Source organism: Sinohyriopsis cumingii, chromosome 2, assembly GCF_028554795.1.
Source record: "Sinohyriopsis cumingii isolate HCF-2022 chromosome 2, ASM2855479v2, whole genome shotgun sequence".
NCBI classification, from domain to species: Eukaryota; Metazoa; Mollusca; class Bivalvia; order Unionida; family Unionidae; genus Sinohyriopsis; species Sinohyriopsis cumingii.
In genome coordinates this window covers 84624872-84648448 of record NC_142962.1, presented here as the reverse complement: position 1 = coordinate 84648448, position 23577 = coordinate 84624872, and the positions used below count along the sequence as shown (strand labels likewise).

At 35.7% G+C, this 23577-nt stretch overlaps 1 protein-coding gene across 1 annotated transcript in view; it reads right to left on the bottom strand.

The window, feature by feature from the left end:
- The window catches only part of LOC149805303 (uncharacterized), a 45679-nt gene that overhangs the window by 21004 nt on the left and 1098 nt on the right, over positions 1–23577 (bottom strand). The window contains exons 2-5 of the mRNA XM_089949220.1: positions 12814–12904; positions 12163–12196; positions 10203–10335; positions 881–941 (exon numbers count right to left, since the gene is read on the bottom strand). Of these exons, the coding sequence (XP_089805346.1) occupies positions 881–941; positions 10203–10335; positions 12163–12196; positions 12814–12904 (319 nt within the window). The remainder of the gene's footprint in view (positions 1–880; positions 942–10202; positions 10336–12162; positions 12197–12813; positions 12905–23577) is intronic.

Here is a 23577-nt window from a genome sequence, read left to right as displayed (position 1 = left end):
GTTTATACATGTTACATGTAACAGGCATACACAAAGTGGTGTGTTTCTTTTTTTTTTTTTGCTACATGTAACAGGCATGTACAAAGTGGATTGTTCTTTTTTTCTAATTTCAAAGATTACAGGTTTGGGAGTATTACAAAATTGTGTTGCAGTAAGACACGCCATGTTACAGTTAGATGAAAATCAGATCCCCATTTCACATACGACAGTGATGCGCCGTGTTTTGGCAGGTATGTCAACATCTTGAAAATATATTTTCACATTTCATCAGCACAATCAAAGTTTCTCAGGCACATAGGATTATTTTTTTGTCAACAAGCCCAATGGGCACCTCTCTTAGAATACAGGACAAGCCCATCTGAAATTAGAGGTGCCATGGGCATCAGGTTATCAGATTTTTTTGAGCACTGCCAATAAAGACATCTGGTCTAACATGAACAGGTTGGAAGAAACTTACAAAGTAAGCATCTAGTATTAGCAGACAGTTCACACCTCTTTCCATACCACCAGTAGTGTGAATCAATTTCCATTAAATTAATTTATTTGTATAAAGTTCATCACAACATCACACTCACAGGATTCTAATGTCATGACCCCACTCATAAAACATGCAATGCTAGTTTTGTGTGCAGTATATCAATCTTTCAAGTGCTTCAGTATTACAGCTGAAAAGGGTAACAAATGAAATGAATAGTACCCTGTCATGTGGATTCTTTACAAAAAAAGACTACCAATAAAATCAATACTTCAAACCATATCCCATATATATATTTTTTCAAAATGTAGAAGTAAACAGCTCTGCTACTGTTTTCTTTGTCCCTAACATAGGTACAAAAGTTATTTGTATTTCAGCATCATCTTCATCCAGAAACTCTCTTACCTTCATGACCAAATTCCTCTGCTGAATATTCCAACTGGCCTGAAGGATTATTCTGCTTGATCTAGAACAAAAGAAATATTAACAATATTATCATAACATACAGTGCAAAACAACTAAAATATCCCTCACTTATCAAGTTATGGGATATTTTATTGGTGTAATAAAACATTTATGAAAGAGACACATATTGTTCAATTAAAATACTCTATTTGTGTAAGTGAAATCATAAATAAATGCCCTAACTTTATAATATAAAAGCAGTTTCAGTGATAAAACATGATGGATGGTACCCAATTTATTCACGTAAATTTCCCCTCCCCCTCCTTCACTGCACAACTACTCCATGATGAAGATGAATCTACTGAAGAAAATTCATTTGACTCTTCTCAAAATAGTGTGAGTAGAATGATTTGTGTGTGTGATTTGGATTTTTAACATAGTTTTAACAATGTTTCAGCCGTATCGCTATGATGTCTGCAGTGTGACAGTTTATAGTGATGTCTAGCACTGAGGCATCATGCTGCATACATGTAGCATGATGTCCCACCCAGTCACATTATCCTGACACCAGGCCAACCAGTCCTAACAATAACCTCTTAATGCTGAGCACCAAGCGAGGCAGCTGTTAGTACCATTTTTATACATCTTTGGTATGACTCGGTCGGGATTCGAATCCACAACCTCCCGCATACGAGGTGGACACTCTAACCTCTTCTGCCACTGGAGTGGTCTATTTGTTCTTAAAAATGATTGCAGATGAAGGAAAAATAAATCATAATGTGGAGAGGCCGGGGATCGAATCCACAGCCTCCCGCATCCAAGGCGGACGCTCTAACCACTAGACCACCAAAGCGGTCATAGAATGATTTGTCAACAAGTGTATCTAATGATAATCATTATATGCACTAAGAAGGTAGCTGCTTTCAAAAATTCTACCATACACTGCATCCAGTCATAAGTCAAAAAGGGCAATAACCCTAACATAAATCATGAGCACAAAGGTTAATCAATCTGTTCATTTTTTGCTGATTACCACAATATGACCCAAGTATCACAGAAATCCATAAACAATAGTCCCTAAAAGGGACTGACGCTCTAATAGCCAAAAAGATTTTCCAGACAGCCAAGACCATTTCTTCTTTTTAATGCTAAGTGTTGAAACCAACTGGTGGCCTAATAAATGTAAGATCAGCACATTTTCCTTTAGGACCAACTATACATCATAAGATGTAATTTGATAAAAATCATCCATTCATTTTTGGTAGCAATAACGAGATTTTCAACTGTTCCTCATGGAAACCTTATTGAATGTAAGATCGACATCATTTCCTTACAAGATCAAATAAACATAATAAAAAATGTTTTGCTTTAAAACTGATGTCAATATCACCATCCACTCAGGTGAAGCAGTAATAACAGTATTCAAAATGACTGCCATGGTGACCATATCAGATGTCAGATCAGCACCATTTTCAATTGTGACCAACTAGACACCATAATAAGTCTTCTGGTAAAATAACAATCAAGCCGAGTTATCATTTAGGAGTAGCAATAACAAGATTTTCCTGGTGGCTGGTGTTGTGGCATAATTGTATGTCAGATTGGTACCATTTTCAATTTTAGGACAAACAAGACATAATAATTAGACTTTTGGTAAAAACTCCATGCTGATATATCACCGTCTATCTAGGAGTAGCTATGATAAGAATTTCAAGATGGCCACCATGACAACCATACTTGTAATCAGATTGGCATCATTTTCAGTTCCCCCCAAAAATCAATAGAAGTCTTTTAGTGAACACCTCTTGTCAATATGAGCTTCAATTCTGAAGTAATAGTAATGAGATTTTCAAAATGGCCACTAAGGCAGTCAATACTGCATCTCAGATCGGCACCATTTTCATTTCGGACCAACTGGACATATTAAGAAACTTTTAGTTAAATCTCCATATTAATGCAAGCATTTATTCAGAATGAGTAGTGATAGCAAGATTTTCATGATGGTTGCCTTGGGGGCCCTTCAGATCTGTACCATTTTTAATATAGGACCAACTTGACATAAGATGCCAGATCAGCACCATTTTTGTTCACGACCAACTAGACATCTTCAAAAGTCTTCTAGAGGAAACCACATGACATTATGACCACCATTTAGAAATAGCAACAATAACAAGATTTTCAATATGGTTGCCATATTGGATATCACAGAGGACTTAGTGGAAGAATGTTTCTGTAAAGTTTTGTGACTATGCTCTCAGTAGTTTAACAGCAAAGCAATTTCAGAATTCTGCTAATGGATGCTGGATGAAAGGCCATTACATAACCTTTTCTGACCAGTACAACCAAAACTCCATAAAATGAACAGCAGGACTAGTTTTGATAATGAGATTATTTCATATACTACATGACCTACAAAACTAGAGAGCAATAACTATCACCAAAATTGTCAGAGCAAAGTAATTTGTTAATATGTGTAGCTTTCAATGGAGACAATGTTTGACCTGTTTCATGGCAGTCCATCCATCAGAAACAACAAGACTAGTTCCTCTAATGAGATTGTTTATTACACTGCATTAAACTATATGACAAAATGGGTGATTGTTTTTAAAACAAATAAGTAACCAATGATTACATAACTTAAATCTACTTTTACAAATCTCCAACAGCCACTGTAAACATTATCACAGGGAAAATAAATTCAGACTAAAATAATTGTTTCTACTTAAAGACTCTTTTGCAATCTTTCATCTTTACATTATAAATTTTTAACCTTTTTCCTAATTTAAAACTTTTAACTTTAAATTGCTGCTTTACAGCCTGCAGTATTGCACTGACATATTGTAAAACCAGCTACCAACCTACTGTGACAAGGTATAAAAGACATAAGACAATTAAATAAGACATATCATGTTAATGTACCAAAATGAGTTTATAAAATTTGAGAACATTGTTTTTGTATTAATTCTTTTTAAATCATGGTTCTTAAAATCTGCTTGAAAAGGTATTATCATTATCCACCCCTAGAAGCCTCACTTTACTGGATGAAGCCACAAACTTTAAGCAACTTAAAAGTGACAGCCAGCAGTACATAGTTCATGCATTAATAATAAAATTGGTTAACCCTGTACAGAGAGGCCTACATGAAAAACATGCAGCATGTGGTTCATTGTCTAATTCCCATACTCATTCACATGTACAATACACTGCTAACTTGGGGAGGGTAACATATCACAATATTTAACTATAGTCAATTAAGATCGAAGTTTATCCTAGAAAATTAACACATTTATTCCTGCTATTAACTGTATTTTTAGTCTGAATGGGTGGGCTTTCTGAATAGGCTAGGGTGTATCCAGGTCAAGCATGGATGAATCACTGTGCCCAAAAACACAAATTCTTAACCATACAATGTAGGTCACAATCACCTTTTGTTTCAAGGGTTTACTAGTACCTGGGATGCATCCAACTGTCATATAACATGCCAAAAATGTGTGTTGTCATGAGGTAAATGCAAAAACTGGACCAATTCTAATAAAGGCTCAAATACAGGTTATGATGAGCCTCAGTTACAATTACAAAATATAACCAACCACTCTGGTGGCATAGCAGTTACAGCATCCACCTCAGATGATGGAGATTGTGGGTTTGGTCCCCAGCTGAGTATTAATATAGCATTTAACAATGACCATTCTTCCATGAGGCCTTCTCCAATGTCATTTGTATAAATATAAACATATATAATACAAAATTGGCCAACAAATGCATTTAAAAACTAGATAATTGATCTACTACTTCAATAAAATATGTACAAGGCATCAAGGATGAGTAAATAATGGATTCATACAAAACAGAAGTAGCAAACATGCATAAAACAGGTGAGTACATGATAACAATGTTGTAAAAGGTAGTAGAACTAAATTAACAAATAAAACAAATGGTTGTTTCTGTAGATGTTGAATAAAACGTTTTTGAAAGCTTGGCACACATCAGCTGACTTTGTTTAAGGTGGTATGGAGTTCCATAGTTTGGTTCCAGAAAAAAGCAAAATTCTTCTTATAAAACTCTAAAATTGGTTTAGGTAAATATAATTTGTTTGAGATGCATCTCAGTTGATACTCATGTACATTTTCAACAAATTTAAAATTGCATTTCAGATAATCAGGAGACAAACCAGGTACAGATTTATAAACAGGTAAACTCTTTTGATACTGAGTTCTCTGCTGAAATCGAAGCCACTTTAGGGTTTTAAAAAGATCTGTGATGGTATATCTAAATCAGCATCAAGAATAACTCTAGCTCTTTTTTTAAATTTCAGTAATCTTTCCTAATTTCTCTAACACTATTACCCCAAACAGAACAGCAATATTCCAAGTGTGGCATGACATATGCATTGCAGAATATCTTTCTCTGTTCTTGAGGGAGAAAAGATTTTATTCTGTTCAGTAGATAAAGTCAGTTAACTGTTTCAATGACCTTATCAACTTGTATTTTCCAGCACAAGATATTGTCTATCATGATGCCAAGTAGTTTTTGATTTTCAGACTGCTGTATATCCATTCCTTTTATCATTACTCTGAAATCATTTATCTTAACTTTTACTGTTGCTTGACTACTATAATGATCATGGCTTTTAATTTGGCTGCATTTATCTTCATACCATTGTGTTCACAACTGACTTTTATGAGCACAGTATTCATCAAGATACATTCTCTCAGCAAATATATATGAAGGATGCAAAATACCTATTTGGTATAAGCTAAATGCAAAGTTACATAACCTAGGCCAGTAAATTGTAAAGTATAAGTCACAGTGACATTCTTTTGTGGTAAGGGTTTGGTATTATTAAAGATGCACACAATCATCTAGTTTCATGATTCTAACATAAGCAGAACTTGAGAAATTATTTTGTTTTAAAATTATACCAAAGTCAGTGAAGCAAGAAAGATAGAAAATTTATCCATTTAAGTGATGAGAGTGCATCAAGATGCATCACCACTGCAAGTTTCATGAATCGGGGTATAACAGTACACGTACATATACAAAAATACAAAATCATCTCAGTACAATAGTCAATAATTTTTTTCAAGACCAATTTTCAGTAAAGTGTAATGAAATATCATCTACTGCCATTGTCAAATTGAAAAACATGCATTTGAAAAGTTCACAGTTATGATATGATGCAGCAAAGGCAATATTGTATTAGCTCCAAGGTTCTACATAGATCTTAGTGACCTCAAGTTAAGTTTCATAAACTTCTGTTCCTAAACCCATGGAGGTCAATGGCTTCTTCCTAGATCTCTAGTGACATAATTCTTTGCTTTTACATTCCCATGTCATTGGTATTCATCCCATAAGCAATACTCAAATGAAATGGTGTCTACTAAACCTATCTAAGATAATTGTTGGTTTTCACATTTTTTCCCTATAATCTGAATATTCCTTGTAATACTGTAAAGACTGTCTATACTGTTTCACAGGGGACTGTATTTTTTGTAGCTTTAAAGCAAAAAACATTATATCCAAATTCACCGGGTTTCCTTTCTTCGAAAATTTTATATACATATTGATGTCAATGTACATGTCAATGACATCTGGTATACATGTCGACAATTTAAGCTGGTATGACTACTGTCACAAAAATTTATTTCAACTCGTTAAATTTTCAAACAGCATATTTGTACAAATGCTTGTTATCATTAAAAATAATGATAAAACAGTAGGCTTTACCATCCACCTAAAGTGTCAAAATACCTGTATAAGTATGAGCCAGTTAAACATAAAATTCACTTTATTGTGAAAACATCTTTGTTCAGTAACTTGGCCACTAGTAAATTAGCACCTTTATTAATCTGGATGGAAAGAAATTGTCAATAGTCATATTTGTATTAATCTGATATTTTTACTGTCATGTTATTAAACAACATGCCAATGCTCATAAAGAATGCCAGGTGTGTCATTTTGATATGTGATACATGATGCATTTTTTCCCTTCTTTTTGTGTTTTTTGTTAGTATTACTTTTATAACAAGTGCACTTGAAGAAAAAATGCATATTAAGATTAAATGCCAAAGCAAGGCTCTGTAAAACAAAGAAAGAGTCAAGAGCTACTGTTTCAAGATGTCTGAATATCTTGGTTTAAAAATTATACATTTTAATTATAGACACAGACATTATATAGACTTATACTAAAAGATTCAAATCTGTTCAGTAAATAAGGCAAGCATATGACAATTATATAAGAGAACTGCAAATTTCTTATGCAGACAGCTACAAACTCAGAATAGAAGCCTGAAGAAAGTGTAATTCAGCTATCAAAAAAAAAAACAATAATAATAATAATATTATTATTATTAATCTCACAGATTATGGTAATAATGAAGATGTTGATGACAATGATCATCATCATCTACAGTAGCAACTGTTTCATTTGGGTTTATTTGTATTTATTAAAAGACATCTTGACCCCCAGTGGCCAAGTGGTCTAAAGTACTGGCCTTTGCCAACCACTGACATCTCATCTCTGTCAACATGGGTTTGAGTCTCAGATTCAGAAAATGTGGGTATTTGATAAAGCTTGCCATCAGCTTCCTGTGGATTGGTGGTTCTTACAGGGGTTTTCCCAGGTTCTTTCACCACCAGTTATTCTGACTGCCATGTATATCCTGCTATGCACTGAAAAATGGTGTTGGACCCAAAACAATTACAACATTAAAAGACAGCTGCTGTTACCATAAGAAGTGGAAATGTTTACATTGTCCATTGCAAACACGAAAAACAAAATGCTAACAGCTATGAAAAAGAACTGTCTACTGGTTAAGATTTTTCCATATATTAATTTATCTCTGGAATATATGTGATTAGCACTTTCTGACCTTGACATACTTTATATAACAGGATAATTTTTGGCAATGATTTTGAAGGCATTTCATTAAAACTGATTATTTAATGTCTCACCTGTCTATATTTTTCAGGGTAATCAACAAAATAGCAATTATTATATTTATATTAATGTTTACATGTAGGTTTTTTTCTCGGAGAACGTTTATCAATATGTTCTAAACAGTTTTGTTAAACAAAGACCCACTGTGCAGTTTATATTGGAATGTCAGGGCGCATCTCAAAATAACCCTCTCTCTCTGACTCGCTCTCCACAAATTTGCACTTGTGCCTGCATGGGGCTTGCCTTAAAGTTACGTAAAATTTTAAGTACAGTAATTCTCATTAATAAAACACCCGTAATAACGCACGAATGTCGTACGTAAACGCTTAAGAAAATCTCACGTGAATATATTGTCTTGTGAAGCGGTTCCCTAGTTCACGTCTTCTGGTTCGGGCGCAACCCAATCATGACTCATTCACAGCTTCTGTGATTTACCCATCTTTGTGCAATTATTGCTCCCAAGCAGAATACAATATTTATTTATATTAATTTCACACAAATACTGTTACTTCTATAACAGGAATAAAGTATCAATTTAATTTTAATCCCTTTACCATTATAAATTATAGGCGCAATGAATATAAATAGAGTTGGGGTTTACTTATTTACTTTAGATGAAGATGTAGATTATTCAATTTCTACTGAAATTCCCAGATGTCAAAAACAAGTATTTTACAAAACTCGTAAATAAAAATACTGCTATCCAAATAGTGTTATTTTGCGCAAGGAAAGTACAAAACGTTACAGTAGCATTTTTACCGCAGTCATATCTTACTTTAAAGTTGGTTGAGTCATAGCGTATCCACAGGGAACAATTCGTACTTCGCGCCTCGACAAAGATTGGAGAGTGATAAAGGTCGTCTGGCTGACTGACTTTACATAATAGACGTACTCGGCTATTCAGCTATGTACAACTTGTATAGCCTAAAGGTCGTGAACGCTGACCTCCTTTTTATACCGTTATTATTAACTAATCCGAATTTAGCACCAGCGATCATCGGGCAATAAATACTTATTGACCAATGAAAATAGAGCACTAACTATGCTAAGTGACGTCAGCATGTAAACCCCGAACATGAAACTCTATATAATTAATCTTGGATTGAAATACAAATATTTGACTATAAATAGTTTTAATTATAAAGTATAGCGTACACTTAAGAGTAAGTAGACATGTCGTGTCATAGAAATGTTCAATCAGTAAATACAGCATCATGGATAGCACCCTAACATATATGTCCAAATATCAAAAATAGGGTAGGAAGGGTCAAATCCAGAGATTCTACAATTTAACACATCGACCCTGATATTTACGTTTTGTTGGTCAAGGTCGTACTGCCTTAAAAACAGCGCTGTGTAGCGTAATCCGATGTCGACTAAGAACGGAACGAGATGTCAAATTTTCAGGAACATCTCACACACTTAACTAATCATGCTTTACACGTTCTAACACGTGCTTGACTGCTCAAAATTAAATATCGGGGCCACGGGTGGTTGAGTGGTCAAACGCGCTTGCTTTTACTGACCACTACCATTTCACCTCTGTCTCGGGCTAATTTTTATATGAGGGATTGCCAGTAGTTTTATGTGGGTCGGGGGATCTTTCCAGGGGTTTTCCCAGGTTCTTCCTCCATTTGTTATACTGGCCGTAGGTATAGTCTATAATGTGCTGAAAAATAACATAAATACCAACAATAGCAACAAAATTAAATATGTAGCCACTGTGTTTTTACTATAATTTTTTTTTAATATATTTAACATGCATTGATTTCAGATGGTAACCGAGTAACTGTGTCAGTGACGCAGTAAGCATTGCATCCACCTATACCCCACCAAAAAAAAAAAAAAAATCTGTATAACCGGGAGGGGGGATACAAATGGATCATTTTCTTCACTTAACTGACTTGTTGCACTATTTCACAAAAAGTTACACAGCATGATAATCGCTTGCATAAAAAATACCTTTGCGTTTTGTGGAGTTTTACTATAGTGGAGTTTCACTATGCAATTAAATAGTGATAAATAATGAAATCATCATTTTGCCTTCTCTGAGGAGTTTATAAACGTATTTGACTTTTTAAGGTGGCATCCTTTCCTTTTTTGAATATGATGTACCGGTATATATGTATGTATTAGTATTTACAGCATGTCAGCACAATAATGACTATGGTGCCAATTAAAATTGCTGAATACAATATTCTGGGACTAAATATACACTTTTTAATTTTTTTTAATTATATATATATATATATATATATATATATATATATATATATATATATATATATATATATATATATATCCCTATTGTCTCGTACCAAGTATTCTTTTTTTCCCTCTTCTATAAAAGAACAAAATTGAAAGCAAACTTTTACATCATACCTCTTCTTCTGTGTAGATCTTTGAGGATAGTAGACCAGCAAACCCTTTCTTTACAGCCAGGACCTCATTATCTTCATTAGATGGGTGGTAGACTCGCAGTATTTCTCCTCGATGAGTCATCACAAAGGAAAACCTGAAACCAGATCATACAAATAAAGTGCAACAGTATCTGTTGTAATCTAGCATTTCATCTAAGCCGTAGAACTATGGCTTTTATAACGTTTTTCTTTGCCAATAAGGTTTCCAAAAGAAATAGTGACTTTCAAATAAAATAATAATTGATAGTTGATTTTGTCTGAATTTTCCTTCCTGACTACAAAAAAATCACTGGCTGATTTAGGAGACCAAACATACAGATCTATTCCTACACACACACAAAAATACAGGACTGCTCAATATATGCAAATCAATCATGTGTGGAAACACGTTAATCTTCTTCAAATAAAAATATTCTTCCACAAACAATTGCTGGAAATATAATCCCTCAAATGAAAGCAAGAAGGGCACACGGTAAAAATTCACAGTGATCTTGAGACCAAATTCAAGGACTTCGTATCATTCCCACTCACTTTTATAGTTATGAGTACATACACTGCATCCCCTCACCTGTGAGCCAAATTGAATTTTCAAAGAAATAATACGGTTGCAATTTTAAAATGAGCTATATAGTAACTAGTGCAGTACAAAATCAATATATAATTAATATTGGTGCTAACAGTTTTCCTGTAGTATGCAATATTTTGCCCTGAAAAATTCTGATACGTTTGATTACACAGTCATTGTATACCAGAAAAAAAAGGCTGCACTGTATTAACAAGCCATATCTGGCTTCTTTCCCACTTTAGTCACTGCCCATAATAATTTAGCATTTTCTTGTAAATTGCCCCCTTTCAACTGAGATTTGTTTTTCTAACTTAATCAAAGTTTATATGAATGTATGTTGTCTCTTAATAGTTTCTGCAAGTCTTTTTATTAAATTGTTATGTTCCCTACACTGTTTTGTACTTCCTCAAAATTTTATTACAAAAATCAGCATATAAAAGTACACTCTTCTCATTTTCTAATCACCAACTATGTTGTTTTGCAACTAAAGAATCACCAACTTAATATTATTGGATTCTTTTGTTGTTGCCTAGTTTGTCAAATGCTAGCAGCAATTCAAGTCACTACTTAGCAACAGTATTCATGTTTATATAAACTGAACAAAGAGAGTAAAAAACATCTGACAAAGGCCTCGACCAGGGTAATAGAATACTTGACAACAATCAGCTTAATGATCGTGATTACCTTTTTACATGCAATGTTTGATTTGTTTTGTGGTTTTAATGACATTTTTCAGCATATGATATACATGATAGCAGGTATATTTGGTGAACGAAGAACCCTGAAAATCTCAGAATGAAAGCACCAACCCATGAAAAGCTACCGGCAAGCTTTCTCACATACATTGGTAGAGCCAAGACAACCCTATGACAGGGATGCCAGTAACAAGGCTGGATTATGGTCCTTGAAGGCCCAAGAAATACAGGTATACACTTTTCAGTAACATGGTGTTCGAAGGCCATAGACATCCACTTTTCAGTAATATGGTGTTTGTAGACCCAACGCAGAGTGCCTAGTACGCCTATTGGATAATACAGCCCTGGTCAGCAATCTCTAAAGACGGCCACCTTGGACCATTGGTCCACAGAGAGCCTCAAGTTAGAACGAGCTTTTGTAATAGACTGAGGCAAGCATTTTACCAGAATGATTCGTATAACGCATACTTATTTATTCTTTATTCTTATGGATGGTCAGACATGTACAAACAGTATGCCCACTTGGCAAATAATTCTAATGACAAGCTTGTGTGTGTGTGTGTGTGTGTGTGTGTGTGTGTCTGTATGTGTACAAGTTTAATGTTTCATCCATGAAAAAAGGAAAGGTGAAAAAATTAAATGCTCTGAGCCGATAAACTTACCATTTTGATAAGTCTAAATTGTGACCAATTATACCTGAAAAGAGATGATTTCAATGGTTCAGATGCAAAGAGAACATAGGAAAAATTATTTTCAAGCTAATATTGTTCCTGAAGATAAGGATATAAAATACAAGGCATACAATGTATTTTAAATATAAAGGTACATACAGGCAAACTACACTCAAACTTGATTCTGAGCATCTAAAAATTCTCTAACAGACGTAATGTGTTCAGATAGGAGAAATATCGGACTTTGAACAGAACTAAACATCTTTAATTTAATCTGTGATTTGAATGTTTTCACTAGCATAGGTGTGGCTTCCTTCACAACCAGGTGGTAAACCTATTTAGAAACGTCTCTAGAACGGTTGAGCCTATTTGTATTTAAAATTGGTTGGATTATTTCCGACATACTATATCAAAATTGTATCTCATATGGGTCTCTAGCAATGTGCTGGTTTCCATAGAAACCTTATGGAAAACCTATTTTCAATTTATTGTCAGAATGGCCATGCTAGTATCAATCATATTTGGTAGGAATGCTCCTATGACATGATCTTTCAAGCCTACCATTGATACTTTTCTCAATTTAAATATTAATGCTGTGTGTGTGTGTGTGTGTGTCCTTGACATGATTTTGCATAAACTCACTTGGGTCCTGCTCTGGTGCAAAGGAAAACTGGTAGACCTTCAGCAAAATCTCCTGTCCGTCCTCTAGGTCCTGAATGTTGGTAAAGCCAAGCTGTGAATGAGATAGCAGACTGGCATTTATTATTTCAGTTTAATGCCCATGGAAGACTATTATTTCAGTGCAATTTATACAGCTTGACTGTCCTAGAACTGATTAAAAGGCCAGTTCGTCAGAGATAAACAATCACCCATGCACATATTTTATACCAGCCTAGCTATAGCGAGGGTGATATGTTTAGACTACTTTGTGAGAGAACCCATAGACTAATTTGCATCAGTGGAAAACCCCATATCATATGAGGTTAGGTTAATCAACAATCTCTCAGACTAAAATCAAGATCTACTAATAATAATGAAGGTTCATATTTCGGGGGAATTCGTAGTCTACTTATTTTAAGTAACCCTTTACAAACCCTTGTATTTCATGTTCAAGAGATTTATCATTAGAGAAAAATATGTTCTGAATAATGCTTTTCATTTTCAGAGTTGTGAACGGTGTAACCTGATTTATATATTAAAATGTTAGCAGAATATGACCTTGTGTTCGTGTCAGTTCAATCTCAGTTATGTTAAATTCTCTGCTGTAATAAGATCGGCCAAATCAAAGAGATGCGTGTCAAAGAAATGAAAGTTGTTACTCTTTGTTGCTTTGAATGATAATGTTTAAGCTTTCTTTATTAAAGACTATTGGCTGGTTCATAATCAGCAAAAACGTTTCTGTAAAGTTGGATTTTACTTCATATATTATTGTATAGTAGTTGTAATAGCATGTAAGTGTAATTCATTTATTAATGTAAAATGTCAAAATGAAGCTCAGCTGTGATTCAGAGAAGAATGAATTGAGCAAAGTCAAGCAAAACTAACATTTAGAATTCCTGGTTGATGGGGTTGTTGACTTTATGAAATTCATCGGCAATGGGGAGCAATTTGTTCTACAAACAACATATCAACATTAGTCATTCTAGAGTGCAAACAGAGCAACATTCCAAGCATTTAATTGGAAGGGTAATGTATTTATTTTTAAATTAAATACAAGTGCGGTTGTGATTATGTGAGTGTGTACACTTGCATGTGGGGTGATGCTATTGACAATGCAAAGCATGTCCTGTTTGAAATTGTATTGAATGCTTAACAAGAAAACTTAATTTGTTTATCTTTTATTAAAATTTGAATTTCCAGTCATTTTATATTGGCTTGTTCGAGTAGATAACCTTTTCTTAAGACCAAGTACAAAAAAAGTATGTTTGGTTCTTGTTACCGACGAACCCTATTTTTTCCTGCCGACCCTACATTGTTTTGTGTTGAAAAAAAAGATGGGGGAAAATAAAAAAGCAAATTCAGGAAAAAGCAAATTAACAAAGGGACGTAACTAAGATCAAAGTTTAATTTAGGATGCAAATGACAAACTTATTTTCTATTTTACGCTTCAATTTAATACATCCAGGCCAAACTAACAACAACCAAAAAAGAATTTGTACCAATCTACCGACCGATTTGTTTTCATTGTAATCAGAACCATGATTTTTTATTTGGCTTGATTGTTTGACTAGTCTCTTTGAGTCGAGTACACTGAAATCCCTTGGGACAACAAAACACACAGTTCAGAACTGGAAAGAAGGTAAACTCAGTGGCATATCCGTGGTGGGTGGGAGGACTGAATTTGACAATAGTGACAGGTAAGTATTGCATCATTAAAATTAGTTTTATTCCCCACCTACCGAATAAACTACATTTAATGTCAGTAATATGTTTCCTGTTACCAGCATGCTGCTGACTTAGCATGTGCAGTGGGAGGCTGATGGCCTCAAAAACTGGTACCACAGGATATACTAACCCTTATGGAAGGAATACCTACCACTGTATGCTGGTATCAGCTTGGGCTACTTTTTGTGCTGCAACTATTGACCCCAAAGGAAATCTGCCTTCGCTCTGTTGCACAAAGATGAAAGGTAGAAAAAGGAAAAAGTAGTATGCGACCACCAAAATCCATCACTAAAAGAGATCGTTCCTGTCCCGAGATATCTCTTTAATTCACCACAGCATCACCTGGTCATCAACTTAACTCTTCTCCTGCACACGTACGATCAATTCATTGTCTAGGCCCTATGATCTGGGTCATGGGGGACATAAATTAACAAGTCTACCAAAACTTTCTCATTACAGTCCGAAATGGACTATGCCACCGATTGATTTTGAGACCATTCTTTGAGATTTAGAGTGACTCCCCTTCGCAGACTGTCTGCCAGAAAATTCTTCTTGCCAACAATATGGGCAACCTGAAGGGTAATCTCCTCTGAGGTTGTCCAGTGAAGGAGGTTCAAAACCTCCATACACATAGAAGGAGCATGTATGCCCCTTTGTCATCTAATGTATGCTACTACAATGAATTGTCTGTGGAGACCAGCACACAATGACTCCTTACGTGGTTGACATGCGCTGTAGGTTTAATAAGACGGTTCTTATTACCAGAAGGAGGGAAGTTTTTCTCCATGGACAACTAACCTTGAAGATGTTGACCTTCTGGCTCAGAGTGAGCACGCCAAACCTAAACTGATGAATCCGTTATCAGATAAAAGTTGGTTTCAAGGACATTTACGATTTATTTACCAACTCAAGTGGTAGTGAAAGTCTAATCCTATAGAAATCCACGCTGTCAGGGGATTTATGTAGTTTTCAGTTTGCCAGAACGAGAAACTAGAAGGGGCTCAAATGCAGTCTTCCCTGGGTAGACAAATTTGTCATGGAGTTCAAGGTCAGTAACAAAGTCTTGGCTTGTAGCGCCTCCAAAAGCAAAATCATTATGTCTAGTGGGACACACCCTGATCCCTTATTTATACAAAAATCTGGAGATGGAACTTCTCTCAGTTTGTAATGAGTTCCAGTCGGATCATCATGAATCAGCAGCAGGAAAGATCTTGTCTGAGGGACTCTAATAGGTCTCTATCACAGAACCAGTAGTTCTTTGGATTCTTGTCTGGAACTGTTATCTTGATCGTAAAGAAACTTGTTTAAGGCCCCATGATCGATAATCGTCATACACTTTCCGTTCTTTTTGGACACCAAGAAAATCTAAAAATAGAAGGTACGATACTGGTCATATAGCATACTCTCTATTTTGCCATTCTGCTAATTGGCATCACCTCTTCCCTTAATCACACCAGATTTTACTGATGGAAACAAATGGCGTTCTTTGCCAGAGGAGGTACTCCTGGAACTGAAGATATTATCCATCCTTAATTATAGAGAGGACGCACCAATCGCCCATTAAGCTCAACCAGGCCTCTTTAATGATGGCTAGTTAAGCACCCACGGGAATGTTTGGAGGAGAGGTGCTTGACAAGAGAGGGAATAACAAGGACCGTATGAAATAGTGATGGAGCTTGCAAACGTCCTCCATGGGCCTCAATGGCAACCATGTCTACCTTCAGACAGGCAAGAAGGATGCTTAAATGGAAGCTGTTTCCTAAACTTGGGCTGCATCCCTTTAAAGAACTTTGCTAAAGATCCAGAGGGGCAGTCAGGCTAGGAACACTTCCTGGACAGTTCAAAGGGTCAGGATCAGATGCAAAGGACCGGTACTATTGGATGCCAAAGAGTGAATGAGACGTCCGAAGATGGTCTCGTTATTCATTAAAGCATCTCTAAGTAGGTTCTTACTCTGATTCAGTCAGACTTTTGAAGTGTCCTGGGTAACTTCCCTATAGGGATGGAACAGCTCCACAGACAGTGCAAGCATTGTCGAGAAGCTAGAGAGTGAGATTCCTCTTTCACAAGACATAAAGAGGCTGCTGCAAATAAAGATCGGCATGTAAGGCTATGGTGATGAGCATCCTGACCTTGAGATTCAGTGCTACCAACATCATAACTGGAAAGGAAGCCCAAATTCTTGTCAAAATTTCCACTTGCAGTGCCCCTGCGTCCCAGGAGTAAAGCTTAAGCAGCCAGATACAGAGTGCACTCAATAGCTAGCAGCAGAGACCTGAAGTCCCAGCATAGAGGAAGAACTATACCACCTCGTACACAGCCTAGCAAACCCCTGGCCCTTACAAGACCTTTGACAGAGCTTCTTCACGATAGTGGAATGGGTGAGTAGCAGGAAGTCTCGGGTTAAGGCAGTTCTGAGAGTCTCTCCAAACTGAAGATAATTTTCTTGCCCTCTAACACTTTGAACACGAATCCAATGAAAGAAGGCAGCAAACTTCTTTCACCGCTATATCGAAAGACCAGATCACATCCTCCTCCGTCGTCTGAGTCGTCGAAGGTGAGAGGAAAAATGCAACAGTAGGAAAAAGCACCATCTGCCTCTTCTTCCACAAGCTCACTCGGGTCACCCATAATGGTATCGACATCTTCATCGTGTTCTTGCCCCTGGGAGGCATGACGTTCCCAACCATGTCCCCCTTATGAGGAGATGACCTAGAGATAGGAGTATTCATGTCACGCAGAGTTGTGAGTCTGTCTCAAGTAGCAACCTTGACAGGAGGAAGAGAGCACATCTCAGACGCACTGTAGCATTGGGGAAAGAATGCCACCCCTGCTTCCTCTTCAACTCTACATAAGCAAGTGATGTGGGTCAGCAACTCACAACACTAGTATTACTGAGACCAAAGCCTGGCCATCTATAGCGCTATAAATGGGGAAAATAATTTACTTTCCTAAAATGAATGCACACCCCCACCTCCCCATATCCCATAGGATTAAGATGGATCTTGGGGATGGGCGGATGCCGATATGATTCTCTTCCCTGAACTGGTGTGAGTACCCAGAGACCATATCCCAACTAGGTTGGTCAGAAGCATTTGATTTAATTGCGGACGGGGCTCAACTCAATCCCTATCTCTGTACAATTGGACATCTAGTGATCAGTGACCGCTACTTGAAGACCCGTGCCCAGTGCCTGGTAACCAGTCAATGATTGTCCATTAGCCAGTAACCGGTGAAGTGGCTCTGAACAAAAGAAAGAACCCTCCGACGAGCTTATGGGGAGGCTTAATCTGCTTGTTGACATCCGCGGGCTATGGTATGCCATACCTCCTTCACTCACTTCGCGGGTGGAGGGGGGGGGGAATAATTCTCCGTCCTATTATTTCTTCCTCTGGGAGTGACCCCGCATATAACCTATCCAACACTGACTAGATTAGAACGAACATCAGGGGTCCAACGGCCTACATTTTATTTGCAGAGAATGATCCCATCTCCTCCTGGCATTGATGAGTGCTCTTATACACCAAGCAGCTAATCTTCTTATGTGCCTTTAGGACCAAGTCGAAATTCCATATTCTGCTGGGATCTAGGAATTGTGTTTGTCTTTTGAGTCTCGAGGAACTCTGAGAATGATTCCATATGCTCTGGAGAGGATGAAAAGGAAGGACATTTCCTCCTCCCCTTTTAAGTTTGTCTAGATTCTGTCAGGTCCCATCCTTGGTCTGACCAAAAACGATAGAACAGACACCTGTCTCTATACTGGTAACTAGCAAGGCATGTGGGGTGCATATCCCATGCAGCTTTCTTACGCCCACATTTTTCCGTCTGTTGCATACTGTTGCAAAAAGAAATATTTGAAAACAGGAAACAATAATTAAATGACTGTTCATAGTATAATAATCGTGTAAGACCTGTGCTTAAGCATAGCCTAAAACCAGTTATATTTTACTTGCCCATATGGTATTGGTGATATGAGCTTGGTGTGAAACCAGAAAAATGCAACAATATGAAAATGATTAATCAGTGTTGTGCAACCACAGAAACGTTATATGTAAGGTTAAAGTTGATGTGGAACCCATAAAAGTGTCGTCTCTTTCCAATGCGAGTCTGAAAATAGATGTTCGAAGAAAAGAGTCCTTGAACGGGATGGATATTGAAAATGATACTTAATATCGAATATATCTGTAGAATAGACCTCAAAGTTGCGAATGCAAAGTTGATTACAAGTAATATGGTCATCTGATGTCTCAAAATGTCGTCTGAAGTGCAAATAGTAGACCATGAAAAATGTGTGTATTTTGACGCCTCTCTCTCTCTCTCTTTATATATATATATATATATATATATATATATAGAGAGAGAGAGAGAGAGAGAGAGAGAGAGAGAGAGAGACAGACAGACAGACAGACAGACAGAGAGAGACAGAGACAGACAGACAGACAGAGATAATTGATTTACTTGATACGGTCAAAAACTTTTAATTGAATGCAACTTGTTTTCTTAGACACTATTGCTTGTATGATCTGCGTGCATGGGAAAATGGGAAAAGGGGAAAAAAATCACACGAAAAAAGTAACGGATAAAATTTCACGCTTTCTCCTGGGGAAAAACAATTAACAGGCGAAAAAAGTCATGAAAAGATTACAATCTAGTCTGGATGAGATGAAATAACACTTAACAAAAAAATCGATAGAAATAATTAAACTGTGTGCGTTATGTATCAGAAGCATACCGTTCGTATAAAAGCAAACTAAAGACGCTGATATATGTACCGATCTCAGAGTAAAGTAGTTACAGAAAATACTGTGTTGTGGATTTATACAGCGCACTGAACAAAAGTTGCATTGTTTGTTTATATTTAAACTTTGCCATGTAAACTTCAGCATGTTGATTGATTGTAAAGCAAGTTCAACATCTTTACAGTTTGCTAAGTAAACTAGTTACAATGGTCTAGTTTTCTTGCTAAACTGGCTATGACAAGATTTTAGGTTATGTACTGTACACACAGCACACATAACATCCACCAGAGATTCGGTTATCATTTAATTTCAGCAGGCACACATTAAGCTGATCCGTTTGAACTCATCCTACAACATGATTCAGCAGAAGTTGTATATATAACCATTTTGCATGCAAAATAGTCATCAAAAGTACTTGGGCGCCACTATTTAACAATGTGTGATTGCTCGAAAAGCCGCAATTTACTTTTGTTGGGTAAATACCAATGAAAAAAATCTCAACTTGTCACAACACCGCGGATTGAAGTCCATTTATGTTTCTTTTGGGCTTTTGTTACTGTTTTTGATTTTAGTTTGTTTTATTATTTTATATGATTTTCTTATGTTTTTACCAAGCAAATTGAAGGAAATCCTTCAAATAAATAAATATGACCACAAGCAACAATAGGAATATTAACACCCTGACCTGTGAATGTGAATAACAATTCATGTTTCAATTCAGTCTACAAGTACTATACATCATAACGTGGCCCAAAGATAATAACTTTTAAAAAAAAAAAAAAAAAGTGGTTAATGCCAACTAGCTGAGTAAGCTTTCTGTTCGTGCGCCACAGAGAAAATGTTACAGATTTAACAAAATTTTCCGGTGACATTTAAAACAAAACTTCCTGGATTTTAGTATTTCACTATAATTTTATACCCATTTTACAGAATATTTTGGCATCTTTAAACTGTAAAAGTAATTGTTGTAAAAACTCTTGTTCTGTCCATATTCATACATCTTTTTCAGCTCATCCAAATCCATCAGCAAAAATTAAAGTAGAACTAAATCGTACCTTATTTAAGTGCTTATGGGGTCGTATGCTAGAGATTAAACGTGATACACTAGTATTCCCGGAGAATGAGCGAGGATTTAAGATGACGCACATTTATTAATTCATTAGGTACGTTATGATAAGATGGGTTAAAAGATTACTGGAAAACGATGATGGGGCGTGGCTGAACCTATTCAATACAACTATATTCAGAAATATAAAGAATATTTGGAATTTTGGAGGAAGAAATTGTAAGAATTTGATAAGCTTATTATGGAGAGATGTCATTTTGTCAGCATCGAATTGGAAAGAGAAATCGCAATGTGCAAGTGAGTATTTATCCCTTAGTTTGTTTTTAAAAAAAAAAATTCTCACCTAGAATGTTTTATCAATACAAATCCTGGAATATAGCCGGTATTGACGTTCTTAATGATTTAGTTGATGATTATGGAAATTTAATAGCTTTTGAAATGATAAAACGAAAAACTGGATACGACGATATTTTTTAATACATCTCCTTAGTATCCAAAATTCCAAAATCGTGGAAAGATGCAATAAAAAATATTTCTGGTTCAAAACAAGATTGATAATCAGGATGATAAAAAATGAAGAAATCTATGAAGTTTATTTACAGAGTTTTTAAAAAGGCAAAGAGGCAACACATAGTTAAGCAAGACACATGGATAAAAGTATTTTTTTAAAAACATAAGTATGGTCTGAAATTTATAGCCGGGCGAACCTTTGTACTAATGATACAAAATTTACCTCTTTTAATTTTAAATTAATTTATAGAATAATAGTCACTAATAAACTTTTGAAAAGAATTAACATAATAGATGACGACAAATGCACTTTCTGTATGAGTAAGAACTAAAGTATTGAACATCTGTTCTATGACTGCAATATTACTTCAAAGTTTATGGTATAGTTTTGCTAAACGTTTTGCACCTTGTTGTCCAAATATTGTACTTTTGTCCGAAAAAGAATTATTTGTAGGAAGTGACTAATTGCACATTTTGCACAGTCTCTTTTTGGCTAAATATTATATTTACACTTGCAGATTCAATATCCAAAATCCTTCCATATAAGTTTTTAAGCAAATGCTTGAAACATATGAGAACATTTAAAAATATACTGCAAAATTAAATAAAACAAGAGGACCACTTTCTTCAAAAACGGGCCCCAATAATGAAAATATACTAGTACTATTCGGTGAACATGATACTGTAATATCGCAAAATCTATTTCACCTAGACGCCGTAAACTTGTGTCAGTCTAATATGAGTGTCTAAAGAGATTGCGTGCTATATCCGTGTGTGCATGTGTGTGTGTGTGTTTTCTTTTCTTTGCATAATATCTATTGCCCCTAGATTATCTGATAACTAGAAGTGTTTCATTGTAAGTTAACCTTGGGTTGGTGTTCCCCGACTAAGTGTTCAACCTATTACGAGGATAATGATACATGAAATGCTTTGAAAGTTAGACTTTATGAAGATATTTCTCTTAGTCGATTTAAGTTGTTATGGCTTAAAGTTGATTTGATTCCCTCGGTAATATGGGAAGTATGAGATCTCTAGAGTCGTGTTGACTCCTTGCCAATATTGTGATAAAACTTTTCTCTTCTCTGGAAGAATCTGACTTTCCTCGTTGTGAAGCAGTCTGCACCTCAGTGCTTGATCATTTTCTCATTTTCTGTCTGTATGTAGCGTTCTTGCCCAACAGTGAAATGTTTTGGTGTGATTATTATTTATAAATTTGGGGTGCATGTGTACATGCAGTTAGATTCAATGTCCGGTACTGATTTTGTGAATACTCTTTTAAATAATGAACAGCTGATGCATTTCCATCTCAAATGTATTTTAAATGTTTCTTTCATGTGGAGATAATATACAACAAACGTTGGACTGATCGATGATGATAATTCACATAATCCTTGTTAAATTTTTGCCAGTAACTATATAATTTAGTTTATTAACCATATATTCTGTGTGTTTCATCGTTGGTAATATTTATACAATCACAGTGGATAACCATTTCAATAATTTTATATGAAAGCAGCAATAACTGCAGTTGATAACGAATCTTGTAATAAGAATAATTTGTTTATCTCTAAAGCTGCCTTGCAACCGTGATGGCTGTGTTCATGTAATAGTAATCCTACTGTTATATTGTGTAGGTGGAGAATTATTAAAACTTACTATGACCGAAATATACACACGGTTTTATTGCGAATGTTCACCACATATGCATCTATTTAAGCATGATTGTTTGTAAACGTATTTATCACCTTTAACTGTACTTTCTGTGTTTGCTGTATTATCTGTACTATTGATTGTACTCTTCGTAATCTAGGGAGGCAATACAGAAAACAATCAATCGATCAAACTTCAATCTAAGTTGTATTATATTTTGCCATTGACCCACGCCTATGGACCACCAATGAGGGGATCCAAACTTACCTGAGCCAGTATGTACCGTAATTTGTTTGGTGGAGAGAGGGGGGGGGGGAGAGGGGACGTTGCGGTCAGAAAAATCGATGGTATAACAGAAATAAAAAAAGTATGGTGAATATGACAATGAAAGATACATACTTTATGTCTACTCTACCTGTCACACTACCCTTGAATCAAAATTAGTTTTCAAAGTGTGGGTGAATTAGCTGTTGTTACACAGATCGATAAGTAAGCAAGCTTACTAGATAGTTATTTCTTTATTAGTAAGTAGTTCGTTAATGTATTGCTTCTTTATTTATTTCATTGTTTAATTAATTGAATTATTAAACTTGCAACTGGTAGCTATTATTTGCTTCTATTTAGTCGATACAACATGGTGACTTTTAATATTTCCCTGTGTGTGCTTATGTGTGTGCGAGCGTCCCTTTATATTGGACGCGTGGGGGATTATTGTAGGTTGCACATCCGCTAGGTTGAAGAAGGGGTAAATGGACCTATTGTTATACACAGCATTCGATTTTGATACCTTATGCTGATAAAGTTTACAGAAAATATTTTGAAATATATTTAACGATATTATCGTACGAGTGAAAGGGTTTTATTCGTTCATGTAACCCGCAACCAGTGGTATGAATTTGTCTTACTCCAATGGGACTTACGGAAGGGGGGAGGGGTAGGTCTTGATCAAAGAAGAAAATTTGCTGCCTTACGACATTTTGCCCATTTACGCACTACAATGGAATTAATCATCGTACATCTAAGGTATTAGATTTAGCCAAAAATGTTCTAGAATAT